This window comes from Mercenaria mercenaria, chromosome 15, assembly GCF_021730395.1.
Source record: "Mercenaria mercenaria strain notata chromosome 15, MADL_Memer_1, whole genome shotgun sequence".
NCBI classification, from domain to species: domain Eukaryota; kingdom Metazoa; phylum Mollusca; class Bivalvia; order Venerida; family Veneridae; genus Mercenaria; species Mercenaria mercenaria.
The window spans coordinates 27,328,402-27,352,852 of NC_069375.1; the positions used below are offsets into that span (position 1 = coordinate 27,328,402).

At 34.3% G+C, this 24,451-nt stretch overlaps 1 protein-coding gene across 2 annotated transcripts in view; it reads right to left on the reverse strand.

Annotated features, from left to right (window-relative positions):
* The window catches only part of LOC123549573 (LIM/homeobox protein Lhx3-like), a 32,113-nt gene extending 29,833 nt beyond the window's left edge, over positions 1-2,280 (reverse strand). For both annotated transcript variants that reach the window (XM_045337771.2, XM_053524857.1), the window contains exon 1: positions 1,947-2,280. In XM_045337771.2, the coding sequence (XP_045193706.1) occupies positions 1,947-2,058 (112 nt within the window). In that variant the 5' untranslated portion in view covers positions 2,059-2,280. The remainder of the gene's footprint in view (positions 1-1,946) is intronic.
* Positions 2,281-24,451: the final 22,171 nt, after the last annotated feature.

A 24,451-nucleotide genomic window follows, 5' to 3' on the forward strand; every position in this document is an offset into this window, starting at 1 on the left:
CTTTTTTCTTTTTGGCTGGTCATGCATTGATTTATATCATATGTATTTTGTACCTTTTTAAGATGTGCTCATATGCGACATAAATTTATAAACTTGTATAACTACAATTGAATTTCGCCCGAACTACTCGAACCCCACTTTAAATTAAAGAAGTTGAACAGCATATAAATGTTAAAACAGTTACTGCTATCCCCTGTTGCAGCACGTCGTCTGTCGCCCTCCTGTGCGGGGTGTTAAACAACGTTGACAAGTATTCGAACATTTTTTATTGAAGAAATGCTGGTGCGTGTAGGGTACTTTATGGATGTGAATAAGTTTGTGAAATAAAACAATTTGCGCTTTTAAGCAATCTTCTAAGTAAAATAAATTGAACAAAAAAGTCAGTCTTGAAAATGATTTTTTATACACCTCCCTCGACGTCGGCGACCTGCTCGTGAAAGTGCGCGAAAGCGTATACAGATTTATAACATGTACGTGCTTTTGTGTTGCTACCCCGCCCATGTCAGTGTGACGCAACAATCCAACACACGTTTCTTTTTCAAATATCTATAACAGAGCAATAGAGAAAATGAAATACAATTTGTTGTAGTTACAGTCACAGATTAGTCTACTAAATTGAAATAATAAAAGATTTATGATTTTTTTTATAAAAATTGTTTTTAAAAAAAAAAACCCTCCTGTACTTCTCAAGTTATGTGAAAAGAGCTTACCTGACTGTAGAAAGATATCTTCATTTTCTACATTAACTTCTATTGTGAAAACAACATCACATATTTTACAGTTTTAATATCTGTCACAATTTATACCTATGTATGGATATTTTAAGATAAATACCACGCATGGGCAATAAATATTTTCAGGAAATTTATGTATCCACTGTCTTACAAATTAAATCGAATGGTAAATACCTAATTAAATTAACAATACTGGAATTATATATCGCATCTAAAGAATAAAAGACACAATTATTAAAATCGACTGTTGAAAAAAAAAACAAAAACAAAAAAAAACAACTGCAGTTCGCTATCTTTTAATCTTTGAAACCCGTGTTGAACCAAGCGTTCGCAATAAAAAAACGTTATTAAATTTCATCATTTTTTACTAGTCATACATATTTATGAGGCAATATTTTATTATCAGCAATTAATTGGACAAAAATACAACAATATTGAATGCGAAGCAAATTTAAATGCAACAGAAAATTTTATTTTCCATTTCAGATTGCTTTTTAATGAAGTAAACGGGAGTCCTAAAAACTAAGAGAGAGACAGGTCAATAGAATGTACATTAAAATGAGTTATCTCGTAAAAATTAGTTTTAATTATTAATCAAATCATATGGGTTATAATTGAAAAGGTAACGCAAGACTAAATGGCAGGTTTGTATTTCCACGACCTTATATAATTTTAGCTCCCTATTCCGATTTAAATTATGAAAAAATAATGACCTAGGTTCAAAATGTCGAGAAAAATAATTGCTGAAACATTAACAGTGGTTGCGGTTAGTATTTTTTATACTCATTCATCCAGTGAACTTAAATATTAATCGTTACATCGTGATTTTTATCGTATTTTTGATCTATTTTAACAAGTTTCGGTGGGAAGAGGTTAACCTAATAAATATGAGAATTTGATTAAATTACAAGGTCATCAATACAAACTGATATCAAGTGAACCCATCGTTAAGGGAATGGTCTGGTACTTGATATTAATTTTCTAACTACATGAACGCAATTTTATTTCTTAATTTACGAGCAAACTGCTAAGACACAAAATTCGACGAAAACAAATTTAACTCGCATATGTACGTCTTAAACTTAGATGTATTTCTGGACAACTGAAATTTATACATTTTAAATAATACCCTCTAAATATCTCGTAAATGAAAAAAGAACAACATTTATGTTGGGCTAAATTTACAATCAAAACTTAGTCGTCGATCCTTACCTTCTAACATCTTATTCCGACTTATCATGTCAGCAAGCGATGCCGGCGGGCTCCCGGGACTTCCCGACGGCGGTAAATATCCGTTGTGCGGGGATTCCAGTCCCACACTCATTTCCGTCGGCACCTGAACCCTGGATGTATTCCCGATGAGGCCACGCTATATTTATTATAATCCAATCTGATAATGAATACTGTATTCCCCGTTTACAATTTTCTAATTTAAGCTTATCGCAAAAGCCCCAAATTGGTCTGCTCCAAGGTTAGATTTTGTTGTTCTTCCAAACTTTCAATTCTTAATAAATTGTGACAATAGTTATTGGCTCTGCGTCTCTCATACCACTTCCAGACGACAAGTATCTAAGAATCACGTGATCATTATTTGCATATTCATAAGGCGTTCATTGATTTTTGACTCTCTACGGAGAAATGGGCGTTTCTAGCAGAGCGCTGCTCTTTTCTGATTTTACCGTTATTTGCGGGCGTGAATTAACGGTCTTACTTCTGAATATTTCATTACAGCCTTTGGCGAACCGGAATTCAGCTCTTTATTTTATGAAATACTTCTGTGGTACTGGAAATCTGCATGTAACTTTGAATATTTCAGAAAGCTGGTATTATACAAGATTCGAAATACAGTACTGCAAAGTACTTACTGAAAAAATGACAAGAAATTCCATAACATGCTTTTGTCTATCCCCCTTCGAACATTGTCAAAGGAGCGGTCAGACTAAAGGAAGATATTGGTATACACGATGTAAGGTTATAAAACATTTCGCAAAACAAGACTTAAAATAGAAAAACACTACGCGTATAGAACAATGTTTTACTAGTGTTGTATGGAACCATAATATCTTTAAATTATAAGTGTTTTCTATAGAGCGCAGACAGCTGTCCTTCGAAGTTCATAAATACATTCTTCCTTGTAATTTTCTTTTTTCTTTTCCTTGGTCGCAAACGTAACTTGTTAATAATAATAATAGTAACTGCAGTATATTGTAACTTTAGTGTGTTGTAACGTTATTCTTTTGCAGTTACTGAAGCTTTGTATAGTTGCAGTATTTTGTAACTGATGAGTATTGTGATTGCAATATATGGCAATGACAGTATATTGTAACTGCAGTGTATTGTAACTGCAGTATAATGTACCTGCAGTATATGATAAGGCAGTATATTGTAACTGCAGTATAGTGTACCTGAGGTATATGGTAACGGCAGTATATTGTAACTGCAGTATATTGTACCTGAGGTATATGGTAACGGCAGTATATTGTAACTGCAGTATAATGTACCTGAAGTATATGGTAACGGCAGTATATTGTAACTGCAGTATAGTGTACCTGAGGTATATGGTAACGGCAGTATATTGTAACTGCTGTATATTGCACCTGAGGTATATGGTAACGGCAGTATATTGTAACTACAGTATATTGTAACTGCAGTATAATGTACCTGCAGTATATGATAAGGCAGTATATTGTAACTGCAGTATAGTGTACCTGAGGTATATGGTAACGGCAGTATATTGTAACTGCTGTATATTGCACCTAAGGTATATGGTAACGGCAGTATATCGTAACTACAGTAAATTGTAACTGCAGTATATTGTAACTGCAGTACAATGTACCTGAAGTATATGGTAACGACAGTATATTGTAACTAGTATATTATATTATATGATAACTGCTGTACTGTAACTGTAGCATATTGTAACTATAGCACCATGTTAATTTCATGGGGTAATAACGTCAGTATACTGTAACTGCAGTATATATAATGGCACTACAGTTTATGATAACAGCAGTATATTGTAACTGCAATATATTGTAACTGCAGTGTATTGTAACTGACGTATACTGTAACTGCAGTATATTTTAACTGCAGTATAATGTTCATGCAGTATATGATAATGGTTGTACATTGTAACTGTAGTTTATAATAACTCCTACGCTGCAACTACTGTATATTGCAACTACAGTTTAATGTAACTGTCGCTACAGTATAATATCACTGCAGTATATTGTACGGAATAAGTAGATATACTTTACAAAAATGAGAATGTATGTACTGCCTGTTTCCAGGTATTTTACCATCAGTACATAAAAGCAAACAGAACTTGTACTGCATGGTATCAGATATAATAGTAAATTAGTTTTGATAAATGAATATATAAGAAAAGATATGTTAATTTTAATTAATATTGTCTGGCACAGATATTGGTCACGTTTCCTTGGCTGTAGCATACGAACCTACAGTGGCTCCCCAGCTGCCTTCCAATAACCCCATCATATTGAGAACAAGTCATAATTTGTTTATAAGGAATTTATTTTATTAACTGAATATTGTACTGCTTAATCAGTATACACTGTAGTTATAAACTATTTAAAATACAGTCAAACCTGTGTTAAAGACCACCTCTGAACAGAGACCACCTGCCTCTAAAGACCACATGTTTTGATTCCCATTTTAACATTTACAGTATATTTTAACCTGTGAATAAAGACCACCTCCCAATAAAGACCACATTTTGGCTCTCCCAAGGGTGGTCTTTATAGACAGGTTTGACTGTATTGCACATTTTCATTATTATGCACCATGCTACAACAAAAAAAGAAGACAAACCTGATGTGGGTTTCTGAAATACGAGTCTGTAGCCTATTTGAATATAAAAACTACAGCTTTTCTGCATTTTGGGTTTTGTTTTTAAGAAACTTGGAGATGAAATAAGCTCACATGGACGTAAGGATCTCTAAGATTGCCATTTAAAATCAGGATAAAATTAATGTTTCAATACAATGAATAGAAACATTTGCGTGCATAAAACTCCGTAAGTGGTAAAATAGGATAGAAATCTACTGTACAAAATCCGTTATATAGTTCTATTAGGTGTTTAAAATACTGGAGTTTATATATAACTATTTCCCGCCAGTTTTTACACTGCTTTTCACGCGCTTTGACATGATAAATGGATCTGCGGTGTGGTCTCACAGTAAATACAGACACATGACTTCACCCTCTCGTACATATCAAATAATCATGCAAAAATAAAAGCTATGGGTTTCGCACCTATGTCTTCACCCTCAGGTAGATGCTACACTCGCTATAAATGGAGCGCCACGGGTATCGCACCTTCTCCGCCCAATGTTCGCACCCGTGGTGTTTTTTAATCTTCGAGCCACCTGGTCGCTGTGACTCACTGTGTGATATTCAAAATAATAGTTCACCTTTTACAGGCTGAAACACTGGCGTTAGCAGCATCAGTACATTGTGTTCTACTCTGCCCGCAAAGTATAACTCTTTGTTCTATGATATATTAATTTTACACTAATACAACATGTACAAAATGTAAATGCTTTTTAACACGTACTGTACAAACGGATGTGATGATAAAGTATTCGAGTGTTTCATACTCTATCGTACGGAAGTTTTCATGAAGCCACCAGTGCAATACCTTTACGTATGTTATGGTCCGTAATACAATTAACCCTTACCCTGCTAAATTTCTATAATGAACTTGTCCATCTTTCAAATTGGACAGTACCATTAACTGTTAAAAGGGGTGCTTACCAAAAAAAAAAAAAGATACTAACTGAATGGCGACTAGTGCAGACCATGATCAGACTGCACGGATGTGCAGGCTGATCTTGGTCTGCACTAGTCGCATAGGCAGAATCACTTGCCGCCAGCAGGCTAAGGGTTAAGGACCTCCGACTGGATCAAAATATATGCAAATGTTCCGTTGCCATTCACCTGTTATTGAATTCTATTAAAATGCATGTGCTACAATATGGCTAACATTGTCAGACAGATGTTGGTGGTAATCTGTGCATGGCACGATCTGTTATTAAAACATTGTCAGAGGGTTGTAGATGACAAGCTGTATACGGCACGATCTATCAACATTGTCAGATAGATGTGGGTGGCAAGCTGTATAAGCCACGGTCTGTTATTCTAACATTGTCAGAAAGATGTTGGTAGCAAGCTGTATAAGCCACGGTCTGTTATTATAACGTTGTCAGAAATATGTATAAGCCACGGTCTGTTATTCTAACATTGTCAGAAAGATGTTAGTGACAAGCTGTATAAGCCACGGTCTGTTTTTCTAACGTTGTCAGAAGGATGTAGGTGGCAAGCTGTATAAGCCACGGTCTTTTATTCTAACGTTGTCAGAAGGATGTAGGTGGCAAACTGTATTAACCATGGTCTTTTATTCTAACGTTGTCAGAAGGATGTAGGTGGCAAACTGTATAAACCACGGTCTTTTGTTCTAACTTTGTCAGAAGGATGTAGGTGGCAAACTGTATAATCACGGTCTTTTGTTCTAACGTTGTCAGAAGGATGTAGGTGGCAAACTGTATAAACCACGGTCTTTTATTCTGACGTTGTCAGAAGGATGTAGGTGGCAAACTGTATAAACCACGGTCTTTTATTCTAACGTTGTCAGAAAGATGTAGGTGGCAAACTGTATAATCACGGTCTTTTATTCTAACGTTGTCAGAAGGATGTAGGTGGCAAACTGTATAAACCACGGTCTGTTATTCTCATGTTGTCAGAAGGATGTAGGTGGCAATCTGTATAAACCACGGTCTTTTATTCTAACGTTGTCAGAAAGATGTTTGTTGCAAGCTGTATACTAGTATGGCTCAAACGAGATTTATATCGCCATTGTAAAAGAAGATATGTTCTCGATCTTTTAAAAATATTCAGTTACCATATTAATCTATTGTGTCGTATACACTACATACGCAGTTTTATCCGTGTCCGAAGTTATTTGCACAGTAGGACTTAGTGTTGTCAGTAATGCGTCTACAGTGTGCCGTATAGAAGACCGAGTAATACAGTATACAATGCCTATATCCCATCCATGCAGAGTTCATTGTATATTACACCATTTGATGATTTCCCAAGATAATTCTAAATTTTCTCAGCAAGAAACACCAGACTCCAGCCGTATTTCTTCTCAGTTTCTGATAGGAAACCATTCCTTCTTTTGTATATTACAATACTATGCACAATAATGAAGCTTTTATGTGAAAAGTTTCCATTTTTAAGCCTTTTTCATATGACAGAATGGCAAGTGTAAGGTCCAAGCCATGTATCACGCTCGAGGAAAGCATTTAGTTAACTTGGTGGCGTATAATATGCGTTGTAAAAATCCCTAAATCTTGAGAAAGTATGTAAACTATACATTTTTGGAAATTTATTTAAATCTCTAAATGGAGACTGAATAAAACTTTCATAGTTCTAGATATAGGTTACAAAAGCGAATAAAATCTCTCAGCCATCACCAATAATTCAACAAGGTTAATAGGTTGCGATAACCCCCTGTACCCAAAGTTTGGCTTCATTTTATGTTGTATTCACAGCTCCAGGGACCCGTGCCAGAGAATTTCACGACAAAGTTCCTCTGTTTTAAGCAGAGAATATTGTATGAAATATTGTAAAGAGTTTGGGTATAAGGGCTTTCACCTGCTCATAACCTTCGTTCACAGGTGATGATAGTAAGGCATTTTATTCCCATTTAGTGGGCTATATCCTTTTTGTAGTTATAAACTATATAATCAATTTTATTTCAGCAGTTCAGAGATTCCAATAATGTATAAGAGTACATATTTTCGAAATATGATTACAATGATATAATGTAAAACTTCAGAGAACAATTTTGGCTATTAAAATTACGTTAAAATGTTATAAGCTACACTGAAATTTCGTGAAAACGTCTGCGTATTATTTCGACCATGGCATGACACCTCAGGGTGGTTGGGAGGGGGGAAGTAAACAGAACCACGGATCTTCAAGACACAACCTAGCTGGTAACATTATTAACCACTTTGAGACTGGACCAACAAAGCGAGGGGTACCTGGTTTAAAGAAATCTTTCATTTGCCACGTCGCATTTTTTACCATAAACATAGACATTAATATCCCAACAGTAGCTACATTATATGTACGTTTTCTCCAAAAGGGAGATACTAGTACATGTATACATGCACGACACAATGATATTTATGTTTAACAGGTCAAGGCCAGAAGGCCAGAACTTCCAATGAATTACTTGAATAGAAAATTCCTAGAATAGATGCAAGAACATTCGTGCCTTGAAATGAAGAAAAGTTAAACAGATTGCAGCATTACTTTTATTTCCCGTTATTTTGACTTTAATGAGCACTGTTACACCTGTTAAGAATTTCTCAAGTCACTTTATGAGTGTCATCAATTCAAAAATCAAAAGAAAATCAATTCTTCTTTGGCGAATGAATAATTATTGAAGTACCACCGAGCGCTATTTTGCGACATTGAATGCAATTGACGTCTTTGTAAGATGCGATCACTTTACGGCAAATTACCGAACACTTTAGAACTTCTCGTTTACCAGTTTTTATAAATACACTACCGTACAGTTTCCCGTCTGTTAACTTTATTGGAACAAAAACAGAATATTAGCAGCGGCTGACCACAAAAGAGCTACACACAGCGCTGAAATACGGCGACAATACTATACAAGCGCCGGGAAAGAGCAGGAACGCTTTGATAGCAAACCCTGAGGGAAGCATGCGATCTTAAAAGAATCGGTTTGTTGGAAAAATTAAGGGTTCTCCGGAGAGTATGGACAATTTGATTCTACAGCAATCTGATTGAAACTAGACGTATCGCCCAACCTTTATCATCAGATATGCATAGGCGATGATTTAAAAGCAGAAATCCGGCTTTTATGTCAATAGAAAATATCAGACGCACGTGGCTCTGAATGATAATCTAATGTCTTTTTTGTTACAATTTGGTTCAAATGGAAATGGCCACCGGAAATAGGAAATATGCACACAAGAGGAATTTTATCATTAGATGATACATGTGTACCATTAATTACATCCATAACAGACTACGTTTGAAAAACAAATATTTTTTTAATCATAGTATTTTAGATGGCATTGTGTTTTGTTAAATAGGCATATTGTAAGATATATTAAAATATGATCAAAACGTTTAATAATGAAGAGATTATTTTTCTTTTATGATAAATAACTCTATGTGCTCGGGTGCTGTGACCAGATTTTTAAAACGAGAAAAGAACTGTCAGATATGCATATCTTAATCAATGGCTGGCTTTCCGTAGACATTTTGTAGGAGCAGAGGGATTGCCAAGGACACAATGTTCACCCTTATCCGTGAAAAAATATTAGCAGGTTTTTCAGAAGACAATTCTTCAGCTTACTTAGCAGGACAGAACTTAACTGTTAAAACAAAACCAAAGATACTATGTACGTTCTGCTTAATTCCATGACTCAACAACTTTGCACGACCAAAGTCAAAACTAGAAAAAAAAATCTGTGAAATCAGATACCTCGGGCAAATTGTGAAACGAGTAAAACGGCGAGACTTTTCCCTAAAATATTGTCTATGTCTGTAGACAGAATAACGAAATATTCGCGCACGTGTATTTCTATAGAACTCTCTTTGATTATAAGACCGTGGTTTCTATGGTAACTCATTAGGTTAGGCATATATACACTAAATAGCTGGCCTTTATTATTCTAATAAAACTGTGAAACTTGCAACGTAAGCAGCACACACCGGGTCTCTTTTTAAATGTCTGTATCTTGCAAACAGCGTCATTGCTGAATGAAAAGAAGAAGAAAAAACACGAGGGTTTCATGCCTATTAAAAGAAAAATATTTACAGTCAAATAACCACACTATAAAATCAGTTCGAAAGTGACACTTCAAATTGTAGCGGCGGTGTATGTCTAAATTGTCCATGAACATTTCTATAGTGCAATTATTTGATTACGGAATAGCATACACATTGTTGTAAATGAACATCGAATTCTGAAAAATGCACTGTCAGCAATTCTTAAGGTATTAGCAAACATGTCATGTTAGAGGACTTGTTAAGTTTACGCTGCTTTTGTTTATTCATTACCAAGAGAGGCGTTTTTGCTAGGATTTCTTCTACAAGTTCACATCTTTGTTCATTTTCCATTTAGAAGGTCTTTGGCTTATGTTGCTTTGCATACTGTCGTACAATACAAACAACAGATAGAGTAACTGCATCAGCGATACCTTTTAATGAAATTTGATGAGCTAAATTTTTTTTTTTTTGCATGCATGTAGTAATTAATAACCTACAGAATACAAGATTTACAACAGAAGTTACAATGCGAATGCATGCAAAAAACCAAAGTTTTTTAAACAATTTGTGCCGCTACTTCAATGCTGTTCGTAAATACCGGTATATGTGGCACGTTTTATATAAAGACTTTTGTTAAAATATCTTATAAGAAAAAAAAATATTCGATTTTATAATTACATTTTGGATCGACAGTTCTTATGTTCATTCTTGTTCAACATACTAAAATTGGTCGATTTCAAACTACTTGACCACATGTTCAAATTACATCGAGCACTGTTTTGACGTGTATGGCCATTATATTATAATGAGAGATTTGTTGGGCGTGTGATGTAGTGGGGTGGCCACACACGCTTGTGACAAATAGGGTCATATATCACAGAGCAAAAAGGATGTCTGCAAAGTGCATGATCGCGACGCGTGTCCTTGGCGTCTATGAATATAAGTTGGATGTTATACTGCAATTTTAGGTACACTGTTCTTCAGTTTCACTATACTAGTATTAGGCAAAGAGGTAAATATAATACTTTTGGCCATTCATCAGTGCATGAAGTAAATATGACCAAGATATACAATACAATGACAATATCATAACGATATAAAAAGTAGATGTAATAATATATGTACTATCGCGGCTATAGGACCATACAGTAAAAGCAGCCTATAAACTAGTAGGATCTGTTGCGAATAGCCAATATCATCTGCAAACAAACTTTAATACACAAAAAGAATATGCACGTCATTGTCATTAAATAAAGTTAAAACACTATTTTAGCAATATCATTAATAAAGTGAATAAAACAGGCGAGATAAAGATACCCTGCTTCACGCCAAGAGTTATGTGAAAGAATTGTGACATTATACATGACTTAACGTTACTACATATGGATTTAATTATGTTACCAGATTTCATTAATTTATCTCATAATATATCTCTGATGATGGTATCAAAAGCTTTTAAAAAATGGCATAAAAACTTGTACCAAAATTTGGTGATATTATAGTTTGATAATGGAGAGAATGAGAAATAATGCAATCAGATTTAGCATCACCATCACAAAAACCATATTAGCTTCATCTGTTTTTGTTGCACATCAATATATTAGCACTACTTATTCACCCTTTTTCTTAATAAGAAAGAAAAAAGAAATTATTTTAGACATAATAAAGTCGAAACTGAACATGATCTGTAATTTTTGTTAGATGCATTACATAATGTGGTGTAATAGAAATGATATGTCAATCAATATTGGTAAAAGTAACATTGTTCATTTTCGCAAACAGTCTACACCAAATACTCAGTTTAATTTTAAATGTGGTGAAAATACTATTTCCATTGGTAATAGTTTATACATATCTTGGTTTATTGTTAACTGAATATCTAGACTATGATTTGACCGCAAAATATGTTGCTAAAAGTGCAAGTAGGGCCTTAGGTTTACTGATTGCAAAGTGCAAGTTAGCAGGTGGTTTACCATATGATGTAAAACGTGTATTTATAAAATTGTATAACTCAGTAGTTTGGCCAGTTATAAGTTATGCTGCCTCCATTTGGGGGTTTAAGGGGTATTCATGTATTAATGCGGTTCAAAACAGGGCCATGAGATTCTTTTTAGGGGTGGAAAAGTATACACCAAAGGCTGCACTTATTGGAGAGATGGGATGGGAACCAGCTTATGTTAAACAAGTGTTATGTATAACTAAGTCTATGCAACGTTTGTCAAACACTAATGTAACAAGTGTTATGTATAACTAAGTCTATGCAACGTTTGTCAAACACTAATGTAACAAGTGTTATGTATAACTAAGTCTATGCAACGTTTGTCAAACACTAATGTAACCAGGTTGAACAAACATATAGCATTGCGGGCTTATTCGCAAGCTTCTGGGTCATGCAAGAATATATATTTTGTAATTACTGTATTAATGAGGAAGTTGAATATTGACCTCAAGGTTGACATTTCTTCCCCTATTTCTCCATTATTGTGTAATACTGTTAAAACAGCATTGTTAGAAAACTGTAAGGCAACATAGTTGAGTCAAATACAAAGTGTTGTTGGTCCATCTCATAAAGGAAGAAATAAACTTCGAATGTATCTTTTGTATAAATCTGAGCTCCAAGTTAAGCAGTACTGTAAATTTATTTTACCACTTAAACACAGGTCTGCTTTAGCCAAGTTTAGGCGTGGTGTAGCACCATTACGAGTGGAAACAGGAAGATTTGAGAGTTTAAGTTTTGGAAACTGATTGTGTCCGTTTTGTAAAGAAGTTGAAACTGAAGTAATGCTCTATTTCATTGCCACATTTACAATGATATAAGACAGGTTCTGTTTACTAAGGCAATAGCAATAGATGCAAACTTTACCAATTTTTCTGATGTGGAAAAGATGATTTTTATTATGTCCAACCAGGAAATGGTAAGGTGTACCGCCAAAACCTGTTATGATATTTTACAAAGAAGAATTTTATGCCTTTGTAAATAAGCAGTCGTTTCTTAATACATTGATGTTTTCACTTAATTTTATTTGACCCTGAATACATTTGGCTAATCAAACCATCAATAATCTGATTAATGCTGAACCGGATTTCTTACACACATTGTCTAACAGTTGCATATTAATGCCTGTTTTGCGTTTCAGTTTTTTAAGCAAAAATTTATGGCAGTTTTTATTTACAAAAGATTAGCGAAATGGATTCAAGTCTTAATTATGTAATATAAATCAAATATGTGTAGATTTAGATTACAAAAGTAGATGTAAATATTTACTAGGGGATAGAATTATAGGGTATATGTTTATCCTTTAGTATGAAAGTAATAACCCAATTGTGATAACAGATAATATGGCTTTTTATAAGTGCAATATGATGTGGAATTTGTTTTGTATGATATAATTTTTATATTTGTAACAAGATATATAGTCTCAGGTTACTCAGTATTGAGTGGCAGCATTCAATATGTTTTATGATATTATATGTAATACATATATCTACTGTGATGTTATTTATGTATGCTGATAAGACTTAAATAAATAAATAAATATTTAAAACACGCGTGTTATTAATACGGAAACTGTTGAAATGTTACAAAAAAGTTTGTTTTTTTTTTCTACAAGAAAAGACACTAAATGTTACATATAAATATTGCCAGCTATTTGTATACAGTTAAAACCTGTGTTAAAGACCACCTCTGAACAGAGACCACCTGGCTCTAAAGACCACACGTTTTGTTTCCCATTTTAACATTTACAGTGTATTTTAACCTGTGAATAAAGACCATCTCCCAATAAAGACCACATTTGGGCTCTCTCAAGGGTGGTCTTTACAGACAGGTTTGATTGTATTTAATGTTTTCTGTGGTACAGGCGAACCATGGCTGTTGCACGGGGTTCTAGAAAACTGCAAATAAAATGAAAGATAATTATTTATAAGCTCTTTACTTTCTACATTAATACTCTTGTATTATGCCTTAAAACCTTTGAAGTTTGATGTAAAAAAAAACTTACGCTAAAATATCATTTTCCACCAATGATGTTGTTATAGTAACACAGAATGCTGATAATCTCCAAACACAGCTGTTTTTTTTTCTGATCGGTATGTTTAACAACAGTAAAAAGCAATGATGTACATTTATGTCGTCCAACTACTTCGAAATGTTCTGATAAGAGTATTTACTTGTGACAATAATAAGTTGACTAAAACTATTCATATCAGTAATGGTAGCTGTTTAAAGTACCAGCCAAATTCCCGGTCTACTCGTTGCTAACTGAAGACTAGAGGTCGGGGTTCTGTATAATGTGTTTACTAGGTTATATGCTTCTACTGTTTGGCCAACAGTGAGTTACAGTCCTTCTGTCTGGGATCCTAAGTCATTTTCTTGTATCAATGCACTGCATAATCGTGCCATGAGACACTTTTGAGCTTAGGGAAATATACATTGAACGGTGCATTGGCAGGAGAAATGCACTTGGACTCCCTTTTGTCCGCTTTTGAAGGTCACTCCCTTTTGAAGGTCATTTCCATCCTGTGGAAACGCTTTAGCAGCACCACGCGATCAAACAGTAAGAGAATTGCACTTAACCAAATCACGTATTCACACGTTTTCCATCCTTATAATTTGCAACTTAACTAGCTAATGACCTACTAGTATCATACAAAATGTGCTTACAAAGAGGTTTTTGTTGGATTCAACATCACTCTGAAATAGTTTAGGTCATATGGTTTGATAGTGGAGGAATACTCTAGATTGTTTCAGGCGTGATCGGGCATCTGGGTGGAACCACTGTACAGAGCTGTACTCTGTTGTGTCACTTCTGTCTATCATAATTTTACTTTAAGTTAGCAGTTATATACAGATCAATTTACTTGCAAGTATTGATAATATAGTCTTTGGCAACCCAATAGATATATAAAAATGACTGTAGTTATTAGGAGTCTTTGTAAAAAAATTCTTTTTGTAATAATTTTGAGATCGAAAGAAAATCTTGCAACATGAACAAAACGCTAGTTGCATTTTGTTATAGACACAGCGATTATCAGAAAGGCTAAACGAAAACAACATCGGTCGCCTTTTACCCTCTCTTATTGATTATACGTGTAAAAGAAAATCAAGCCAGAGTCTGAAAATACGGATACCAAACGTGTGGAGCACAACTTCACAGACCTGTGGAGCACACTACAATTAGCTCTGAAAAGAAACTCAGCTTTGAAGCTGAAACATCGGACCTAACGTCCTTTTAAAAACAACAATCATAGACATGCAAACAAATAAGACTCAGAAGAAATGCCCTGAGCCAATTGATTTAATTAAAAACTGGATGATTAGGGGTAGATTTCCTGGAAGCAGAGAGCAACCGAAACACAGCCAGAGAGCCATGCATCGCAAAGTAGGCCCGCAACAAAAAGAAACTGTAGTGGAACGATATGGCAGACGGGTTGCATCACAACTCCGAAAACTATTACATTTTAATCATATGCAAAATATAAAAATGGACACGGGTTAGGGGTTTGAGTGTTGGGAGAAAATTTTAAAACTTTAAAACTAACTCAACACGAATCTTCCAGCATTGTTATTATTGTCTACTGTTGTAAACCAAATGCATAGTACATGTACTGTTAATATTTTCAAAGCCTAGTAAGCTGTTGAGAAAAATATCGTGACTTATTAAATTTCTTTGTGGCAATTTGCTTTAATGTTTAAAGCTGGATTATTTAAATATATTCTTTTAATCTATCAAAAAGTATTTGTAATTCGCCCGTATTCCATAAAACTTGTATAAATATACCTATACTACATAATAAGTTTAATAATGGTCCTCTGTTAACCGTTTAATTATGATGAAATCTTCAAATAGATGCAATTAGCCAATATCTATATCTCAGAACTGCGGTATTTTTTTTTGTTCTGTGTTATACATTTTATGTAATTAATAAAAATGTTATAGATAAGCTTTGATATTCTAATTTTTGCAATTCTCTTCAACTAATAAAAGATCCAACTCATCTGATGTTGTACCATTTTCTGTGTTTTAGCAATTTTTTTCAACGATCTTAAATTTTCCTTCTCTTTCGTCCGCAGCAATTTTCAATATGTGACAAGCCTTTATAAGAGAAAATTGATACACCCAATTGAGAAGAATTTAAAAGGTCATCCCGAGCTTTTTAGGCGCGTGCTGATTGATTCTTCTCATTTGAAAGGTCAACAAAGGACAAGTGATTTCAAGGACCGCTTTTAATGAACAGATTAAATTGAACTTCAGAGCAAATTGACCCTTTTCTAATATCACAAAAATATTTAAAGTGAAATTTTCACGGTCTTTTTGTCAAAATTAAGGTGCGAGCTATGCAATATCCAATATAGCCAATATAGTTCGGTATTTTAAGTATGAATAGAACATGATTTAAGAATATTTTTTAAAATAAAAGATATATGAAAATGTTGCAATATCATTTCCAACGAATACGAGCTGATTTGCATTTTTAAGTTTACTCCTCGTTAATTACCAGCACTTTACAGAGTTCCTTATGCAACTGCGCATATATATGTATAATTCTACCAGTGAGTTCGCCGACAAAGCTGGACATGTTTCAAGTTTACAATAGGCCAAACCCTCTATCAGCGCACGACAGTATCCTGACAGACAGCAACAGAAGTAAACAACGATTCCCAATTTGACCATCGGTCAATATCTGGACAGATGATGAAAGGCCTTAGGTCACTTGGAGGGTCAAGGGATGTATGGATCTTTGACAACTTCTCACTTAACCCCCAACACCTCTTTAACGAAGCGGACATATTGCACATAATGGCAATAGCTTCATCAATACAGTTTAGCCTTTTGTCTGTAGCGCTAGACCGTGCATGTGCATAAATAATTCAAAGCTCGGTTACAGCGGCGTTATCAAAGAGTGCAAAGATCTAAAGAACAAAATAGAAAGAAAAAAGAAAAAGAGAAGGAAGGATAAAGAGAATGTTTTACTCTATTACTTTGTTGAGCATTATACGCCTCTATGCTTCAGGGGATACAACATACATATGTATGTTAATAACCCCGCTAATGAAGAATTATTTCATGTTAGGAAGCCACCCAGCTGGCTAATGAAAGTGCTGTGGTCCTATGCTATAATTGTATCTGTGTGACGTGAAACTCAACAAAAATGTAATTTCTTATAATTATGCGTCGTCATGGAAAAAAGACAAAGTTGTATAACGGCTTGCTGACGCTAAGTTTCATAACGCTAGAGTACATCTTTAAACGATAAGTCCATAGTATAATCACAATGTGAAAATACAGAAATTACATTTCAAATTATGTAAAATGTCGACATATTTTATGGCATGGTCCTTCAAGTTTGATGATTCACACGCAGTAAAAATGAGTAGGAAGATGTTTTTTTTTTCTAAATTCTTGCAGTTTGCAAAATGTGTTAGGCTCATATCTCCTACGAGAGTTCATGAACTGGTATCAACACAGGAACATATACATAGTTGAACTAACTAGTAGAGTCAGCATCTAGCACCCGTGTGGTGGTACTCGCACAAAACAACTTGCAATCTTGCAGTTTGCACAATGTGTTAGGCTCATTCTTCCTGCGAGGGTTCAAAACTCGCATCAACATCGAAAATACACACACATACAGTTAAACTTACTAGCAGAGTCAGCATCTAGCACCCGTGTGGTAGTACTCTCACAAAACAAACTATCATTAGATTTTTGTCTGTTATTCATATTATTGAAAAAAAATATGTCAACTTTTTAGTGTATTATATTAAGTTGTTTTTTTGCAATGTTATAGGCATCCGATGTCGTATCGCAGACAAACACCGGTTGTGAGGTACGGACTATCAGATTATTTGGGGGGCGGGGGGGGGAGGTCCATTATAATATGAATTTTGATTATATAGATCTAATTAATCGTAAATTTATTTAAATATTGTTATGCACCATGAGATCGTTGTTTTTTTTTCGGCGACGCCGTCTAAATTCGTTTTCGTTACCTATGCCACGTGACTTCAGTTTACAAATCAAACTACTTGATAACGCATTATAGATAATTTATCAAAATGGAAGATTTATGCAACACTCTGCCTGATTGGACGAGCGTGTCAATTTCTTTCACTCTGTTGATTGTGCTACGCTGAGTGAAATGTAGACAAAGCGTTTATCCTAAACGACGCTGTTCACAGTTTTAAAGCTAACTTTGGCTCAGTATATTTAGCAGGAATATTGATTTATCTCAAAATGATAAGTAAGTTTAATAAATATGAGAAAAACCTGCTCAAATACCAACATATATCAAATTAAAGAAAGAGCTGAATACGGTCTGCGTATCACATGAATAAGGGTGTGATAAGAGTCTTTTATGTAGAGAAGTGCTTTTTAAAAGATTTTCCTTGTTACAATTGTCGTCTGTATATGAAAAGGTTTCTTGCTTTTGTGACTTATTCAGATTGCATATTAAAATGAGTACTTGTTTGCTTTGATGTATTTGTTATAAATTATTTAACTGATTTATTATATATGAATATTTTTCTTTAGTATGGTATGCAAATATTGAACTCAGTTGAAATCTGTTCTATTATATATATGCTATATAATGACTGAATCTCATTACACTGACCGCCAGTGAGTGCACGTCTCGAGAGGGCATTGAAAGAACTAGGTCATTGGCATTTTTCTGTCAATGTCCTGACTGAAGCTGGCGGGAGTGGCCCTAAAGGGAACTGTTTGTGACAAGGAGCTACGTACTTGGCTGACGGCTTGCTGTTCAGACGGCCTGCAGAAAATAGACGGCATGCTGAGAAGCCCCCGAGCCGCTCAAACTCAACGCTCAACGTGGGAGGCGAGCGGGGAGGGGCACACCACCCACAGCGGAGGAGCGGCGGAGGATTCCAGCGACAGCGGCTTGCAGCACTTATTTCCCTTTTAAGGGCGCCTTCGAGCAACCACGTCTCTTTACGTGTCTCTGTCGTTTAGGTCTCATTGGCCGTGACAGTGATTCACTTTTGGCATCAAAATTATTTTTCTTTGGCATATACTCTACGGAAATTGCGTAGAGGTAAATTTTCACCACTTTGGCTTCACAAATTTATCTTTAACGGCATGCCTGGTGATATGCCGGGGGTCTATACTCTACATAGCTTAAATGCTATACTGTGCCCGAAAGGGCGGATGGACCCTTTTTAAACACAAATAACTGAACTGAACTACACTGAAATGAAGGTACGCTGCATACAGTTTATCTATGTGATATGACTACGGTCAAACTTTGCTTATGAAACAGAAATATTGAAATAATTACAATTGTATGTTTTGCTTGACCTTCACTTTTCTTTTTATAGGTGTGACGTCATTGTCCAAAGATTCATGAATAGCGAATATGCATTTGTTAAAGCAGGATCAGTTGGCCTGTTTTAGAAATAAATAAAAATAATAAATAAAAAAATCCTTTAATTGATTTTTTCTCATGTATTCTAATCAAACTTGATTTGTAGCATCTTTATTAGGCCCGCAGCCAACTCTGTTCAGCTGGGACATTTAACCTCTTTTAAGGGCTGCTAGAGCTAAAACTAGAAATGCCTTTATATAGCGTCTCATGAACAGCTTGGTGGATCTTTGTCATACTTGGTCTGGAGCATAATTATAAGGTCCTCTTCCAAATTTATTTATATAGGAACTTGGGCCTTATTAGGGACCACTATAGCTAAAAGTAGATATGCCTTTCTTCGCATTAAACACTAAAATGTAAGCAAATTTTTGTTACAAATGGGAATAGGGACCAATTCAGCTAAAAATATAAACACATTTAATGACCTCTTCTCATGAACCGCTTCATGAATCTTCATCAAACTACTGCTGTAATTATTCGTCTAAGGATAAACTAAACAAAATTGCAACCCTACGAAACCTTTGCGAAAAATTAAAAGAGAACCATTTAAATTGTTAAAGTGCGGTGTTTAGTTTTGCAATTTGAAAAATGTTAGATGAAAGATGAATGTTAGATGAAAAATTCATAAACTTCTTTCCTTATTACAATTCGCCGACCATCATTTTTAAAGATATTTCTTGTTTATTAGTATCTGTATCAGTTTTGGCGTTTTTGTGTATGGTTATGTTTTATATGATGTACTTTCTCATATTTATATATAGCTATTTAACAAGCTACCTATTTTCAAAAAAAAAAACGATTATAAATTTAGAAATTGAAAACACACAAAACAGTTCTGTTTTACCCAAGTAAACGTCCTATATTTCTCTAATAGCCAATTCTTGAATAAACAATGACATTTTTACTAATAACTTGTATTATATTTTATTACCCATTGTATTTTGATACATACAGCATAATTATCCTAAATTATTTTCTTTTAGTAAACATAGTATTGTAAGAATATATGATTTTTTTATCATTTTCACAGAAAGTATGTAATCTTAACAAAGTGTATAATGACTGATTAAAACCTTAGTTTAAAACGGTGTCTTACCCGGTGTCTTACCAGAGTGATAAAATGCAACTGATACAGATGAATTACTGTGGAACTAGTCCTCGAATATTTCTGTAAAAAAAGCATTGGCGTTGATTTAGTGACTTTAAATAAAATTCATCTTACCATCTTAAATCTACATGTATCTTCCAAGAAAACGATATAGTATAATATATTGTTTTAAAAGTGCGTCTCTAAATAAAACGGCAAATTCTGTGTACACTATGGAACAAAATACCTTGGGCCTCAATTTTCTTTCTTTCGAATCAAACTATTTCTCCCAACATCACAGCGACCTTTACACGTTTAGACCATAAATACAGAACACATTCGAACATCACTTTGTATGCGGGGTTAAAGTTTCGTCAGAGGGTCGCGAAAACTTGTGAAGATGCCCGAAGGAAGAGTCTGAGATTACACTTTATTCGAACGAGGAAGTGCGAGATTTCACGATATCTGACAGGAGCAGCGAGTCCCTGTGAATTATGTCTCCGCGCCGCCGACTAGCTCAATACTGGTTAGGGCTCGTTCACACATCGACTTAACTAGTGCGATATTTTATCCGGGTTTTACACCGTGTGTGCCGATATTCTCGTCTCGTGCTAGCAATTACTAAAATCTCACGGGATTGAAAATTCAGTTAACAAAGATTTTAACTTCAATAAAAGAAGTAAAATTATAGTCCATTGTCTGAAATTAAATACAGTGTCTCTTTATTCTATCATAAGGTTATCAATTGTTTAATTTGGTACTCAGAAGTTATCAACAAAAAGAAACATGATTTAACTTTTTTTCATTTTAAGCTTATGCGCATGTAGCTAGTGCACGACATTCGAGTTCACTAAGATTAGATGCAAAAAATAAATGAATTATAAATACTGACACGTTGATGTTACAATGGTATGTTTGCTTGAAAACTTGAAATGTTTCTCTTTTTTTACATATATATAAAATATGAATGCATTCTAACACATGAATATATTTAATCTTTATTACAGTCTCACCTATGTACATACATATGTCACATTCATAATACTTAAAATCTAAGGCACATAGCCATATTAAACTTTTTTCTGACGGTAAAGATCAAAACTGAAACGACACGGCTATATAATTTTTCTCTAGATTTAAAGGTACTGTATTTTAAAATAAAAATCAGGAACCACTATTTTCATCGGAAGGCGAATTACAATTGAACATTTGCGGGTCTCTTTGGTGCTGAAAAAGATCGATATCCTAAATTTATTTCGATTTTCTGATACTCGTGGAAAACAAACCACTAATTTTTGAAGCAAGCTTTCGTAAAAAATGAAATATAAGATTTGAATGCTATTTTTTGCGCGTTTATACCTTATATATATATATATAGTATGAGAAAAAATATTGAGCATTTATATATCGAACTATACAGGCGGTATTTACGCCGTTGCTGTGTTGTTTTGATTTATAATTAAACTTTTGACACTGTTTGAACACATATCTTTTCTCATACTCTATAATTTTATCTTTATGTTCTTGTATCCTTCCGGGATCCAGTGTGTTTGAAAGGCATTTCGTTGATGTTTTTTCTTTAATATCTCACTTATATACATATATATAAAATAACCACATTTGCATTTCTTGCAAATCGTCCAAAACTCGCTAGCGCGATTCATAGTTTTGCAAGAAGTGCCAATGTGGTTTATATACTCGTATAAACGCACAAAAATAGCATTTAATTCTTAAATAATATACATTTAAAAGGTCATACACCACAGGTACTAGTATACGTAAAGAACAGCTTGTCATATTGAGGCACCACAGAGTGCGCCTGTGCAAGATCTTTACACCCTACTTTGCCCGAATGAAACTATTATTCGTATATGAAAACTTGAAACATGCTTTTTTAATTTTGCTTTGTATTTGACATTCATGACCACGATTGCGCCATATTGCTTGCCTGAGTACCACTATTCTTGGTGATAAATTTGAGTTCCAGGGTCAAGGTCACCGAGGCCAAAAACTTAATTACACCGTACTCAAACATCCAAATTTGAAGTTGTATATATACCAAGTTTGATAAATACATGTGTTGTATTCTTTACACTCTTGGTCAAAAACTTTGGATAGTAAATCTGCAAAGATCACCCTTGGGAAATGAAAAAAACTGTTAGTCTTCATTGACAGCTGGTCCTTCAACACAGGTAAATTTACACTACTGTTAAACAGGAAAAGAAAACAGTGGTCTCTATACGCAAATTTTATAGTAGAGATTTTTATTCGGAGGCGGCCTTTGGAACATGTTGGACTGTAATTAAATGTGAAAAATGTGGAAAATCAATCCTTGAAAGTTTGTCCAGTTTACATTAAATAAAGATGGCCATCTATCTAGTGTTTGTAACTCCTATCTCCAGGCTAAGAACTTTTTATATTTACGCAAATTAAAATGTCAGTTTGGTAAGGTTCTATAATGATTACTTGTCTTTTTTATAAAATCAAATACTTCAACGGTTTGTTGTTTTCTTGTTTTGTTTCTTTAAATGGATCAAGATACTAATGTTTAAAGTTACATTTATGGTTTGTGCAAATTTATTTCGAAGAACTTGCCACATAAGTAAATGACGTAATTATTTTCATTTCATGTAATTTTCATCTATACATGAGAGAGATAAGCCATTAAACCCAATATTATGGAGATATATTTGCTAAAGGTTTATACATTTACTTTTAAAGTTATGGTGCTTTCAAATTTTGTCCTATTTCTTTACAGTTTTAACAATTATTAATATCGGACACATTCGACGACTTTTTCAAAATTAAGTTATTTTATTATACACGCATTCAACACATTTTTCTTGATTCAGACATGTATGTTCCGCGTTGAGGATGCAATCTAAAGGCCTTGTTAGGAGTGTTATAACATATCAGTTGTTGTGTATAGTTTGAAAATATATGCATGCAAATTGCATAGTCAACTATTTGATCAATTCATCATGAAATGATTATGTTTCACTTAGTTTACATAAAAAAAGTCTAAAATAAAGATTCAATAGTATGCAAGGTGACATGCTACTTTTTGTATGCCAGAAACTCTTTAGTCGTTCACGAACAAATTACTCAGGAATGATAGCCGATCTCAGAACCATACAGCATTTAAAATTCTGAATATAATTTTGCACACATATGACTTGCAAGTTACAGACTACGTACAATGTCATACATTTACCAGCAATCTTACAGCATGAAATTTAAAGTGAAAAAAAAAGATCAAAGGCAGCGAATGACTATTGGAACAAGTCAAATGCCAGAACATATGATATATTACAACATATCTAATCATTTCTTGTTACAAAAATTATCCTCATTTTACCTTTTTTTAAAGCCAAACAAGTCAGAACTGAACAAAATAACTGTGTATTTTTCGTATTACATAAAAGATAGGTAGCATACCTTTTAATCGGTGACATTGATACTATATAAAAAGTCCAAAAATTATTTCCCCAAAACGTAAGTTTCTATAATCCAAATTTTCTTGCTAAATTTCACGTTAGACGATCGCATCTAACCGTAGATTGTTAAAGAATAGATAGTCTACTCGCAAATGAAACAAATTTCGTGGCTATTGATATAGGAGCTATAATTAATCAGGGTTTAATTAATTAGGGGAGGCTATTCTTTGTATAACACTGAATAGGGAAAATAAGCCAGGGTGCATTTATCTAATTTCAAATCTATCCACTGTCTGATGAATTTGACCCACGAGCTCCTAATTGAATTGGTTTTATTAAATATTTCCATCCTCGACGACCCAAGATTAAGAAAAATTGCATATTAAGTCGTCAGCGTTTAGCCGTCATATTTGTAACAATTTTCTGTGTGTGACTTTCATCGTTTCCCAAGCGGGGAAAATGGAAATTGGCATTGTACAGTTCAAACAGTTGCAGTGTTCCGAGTCTCTTATTGCTATAGTTTTCCGTGACAGGATTGGACAGTTTTCATGTTGAAATTAAAACGATGTCGCCTATATAAGAATATAAGTTCTTTTTACCAATATTATATAGGTCAAATGCAATCTTTCATATTAAACCGTCCAAATTGCACATAGAAAGTACAGTAAGTTAAAACATACACGATTCAGATAAAATATACATATTGTTATGACATACAATATTTGACGCAGATGATCCGTAGTAATGACTTTTCAGAAATATTCGTGAACTTTAACAAGAAAAACGTATTTCATTTACTGCTCAATTCCCTTCAGTTCTTAGTGCTTTCATCATGTCTAACACTTTCATTGATATAAGCAGTGCTTTTCTTGTCAACAGCTCCCCCCCCCCCCCCCCCCCCCCCCCCCCCCCCCCCCCCCCCCCCCAGTGTTATTATCATCTAACAAAAAATTCGTACCCGCCCGCTTAGC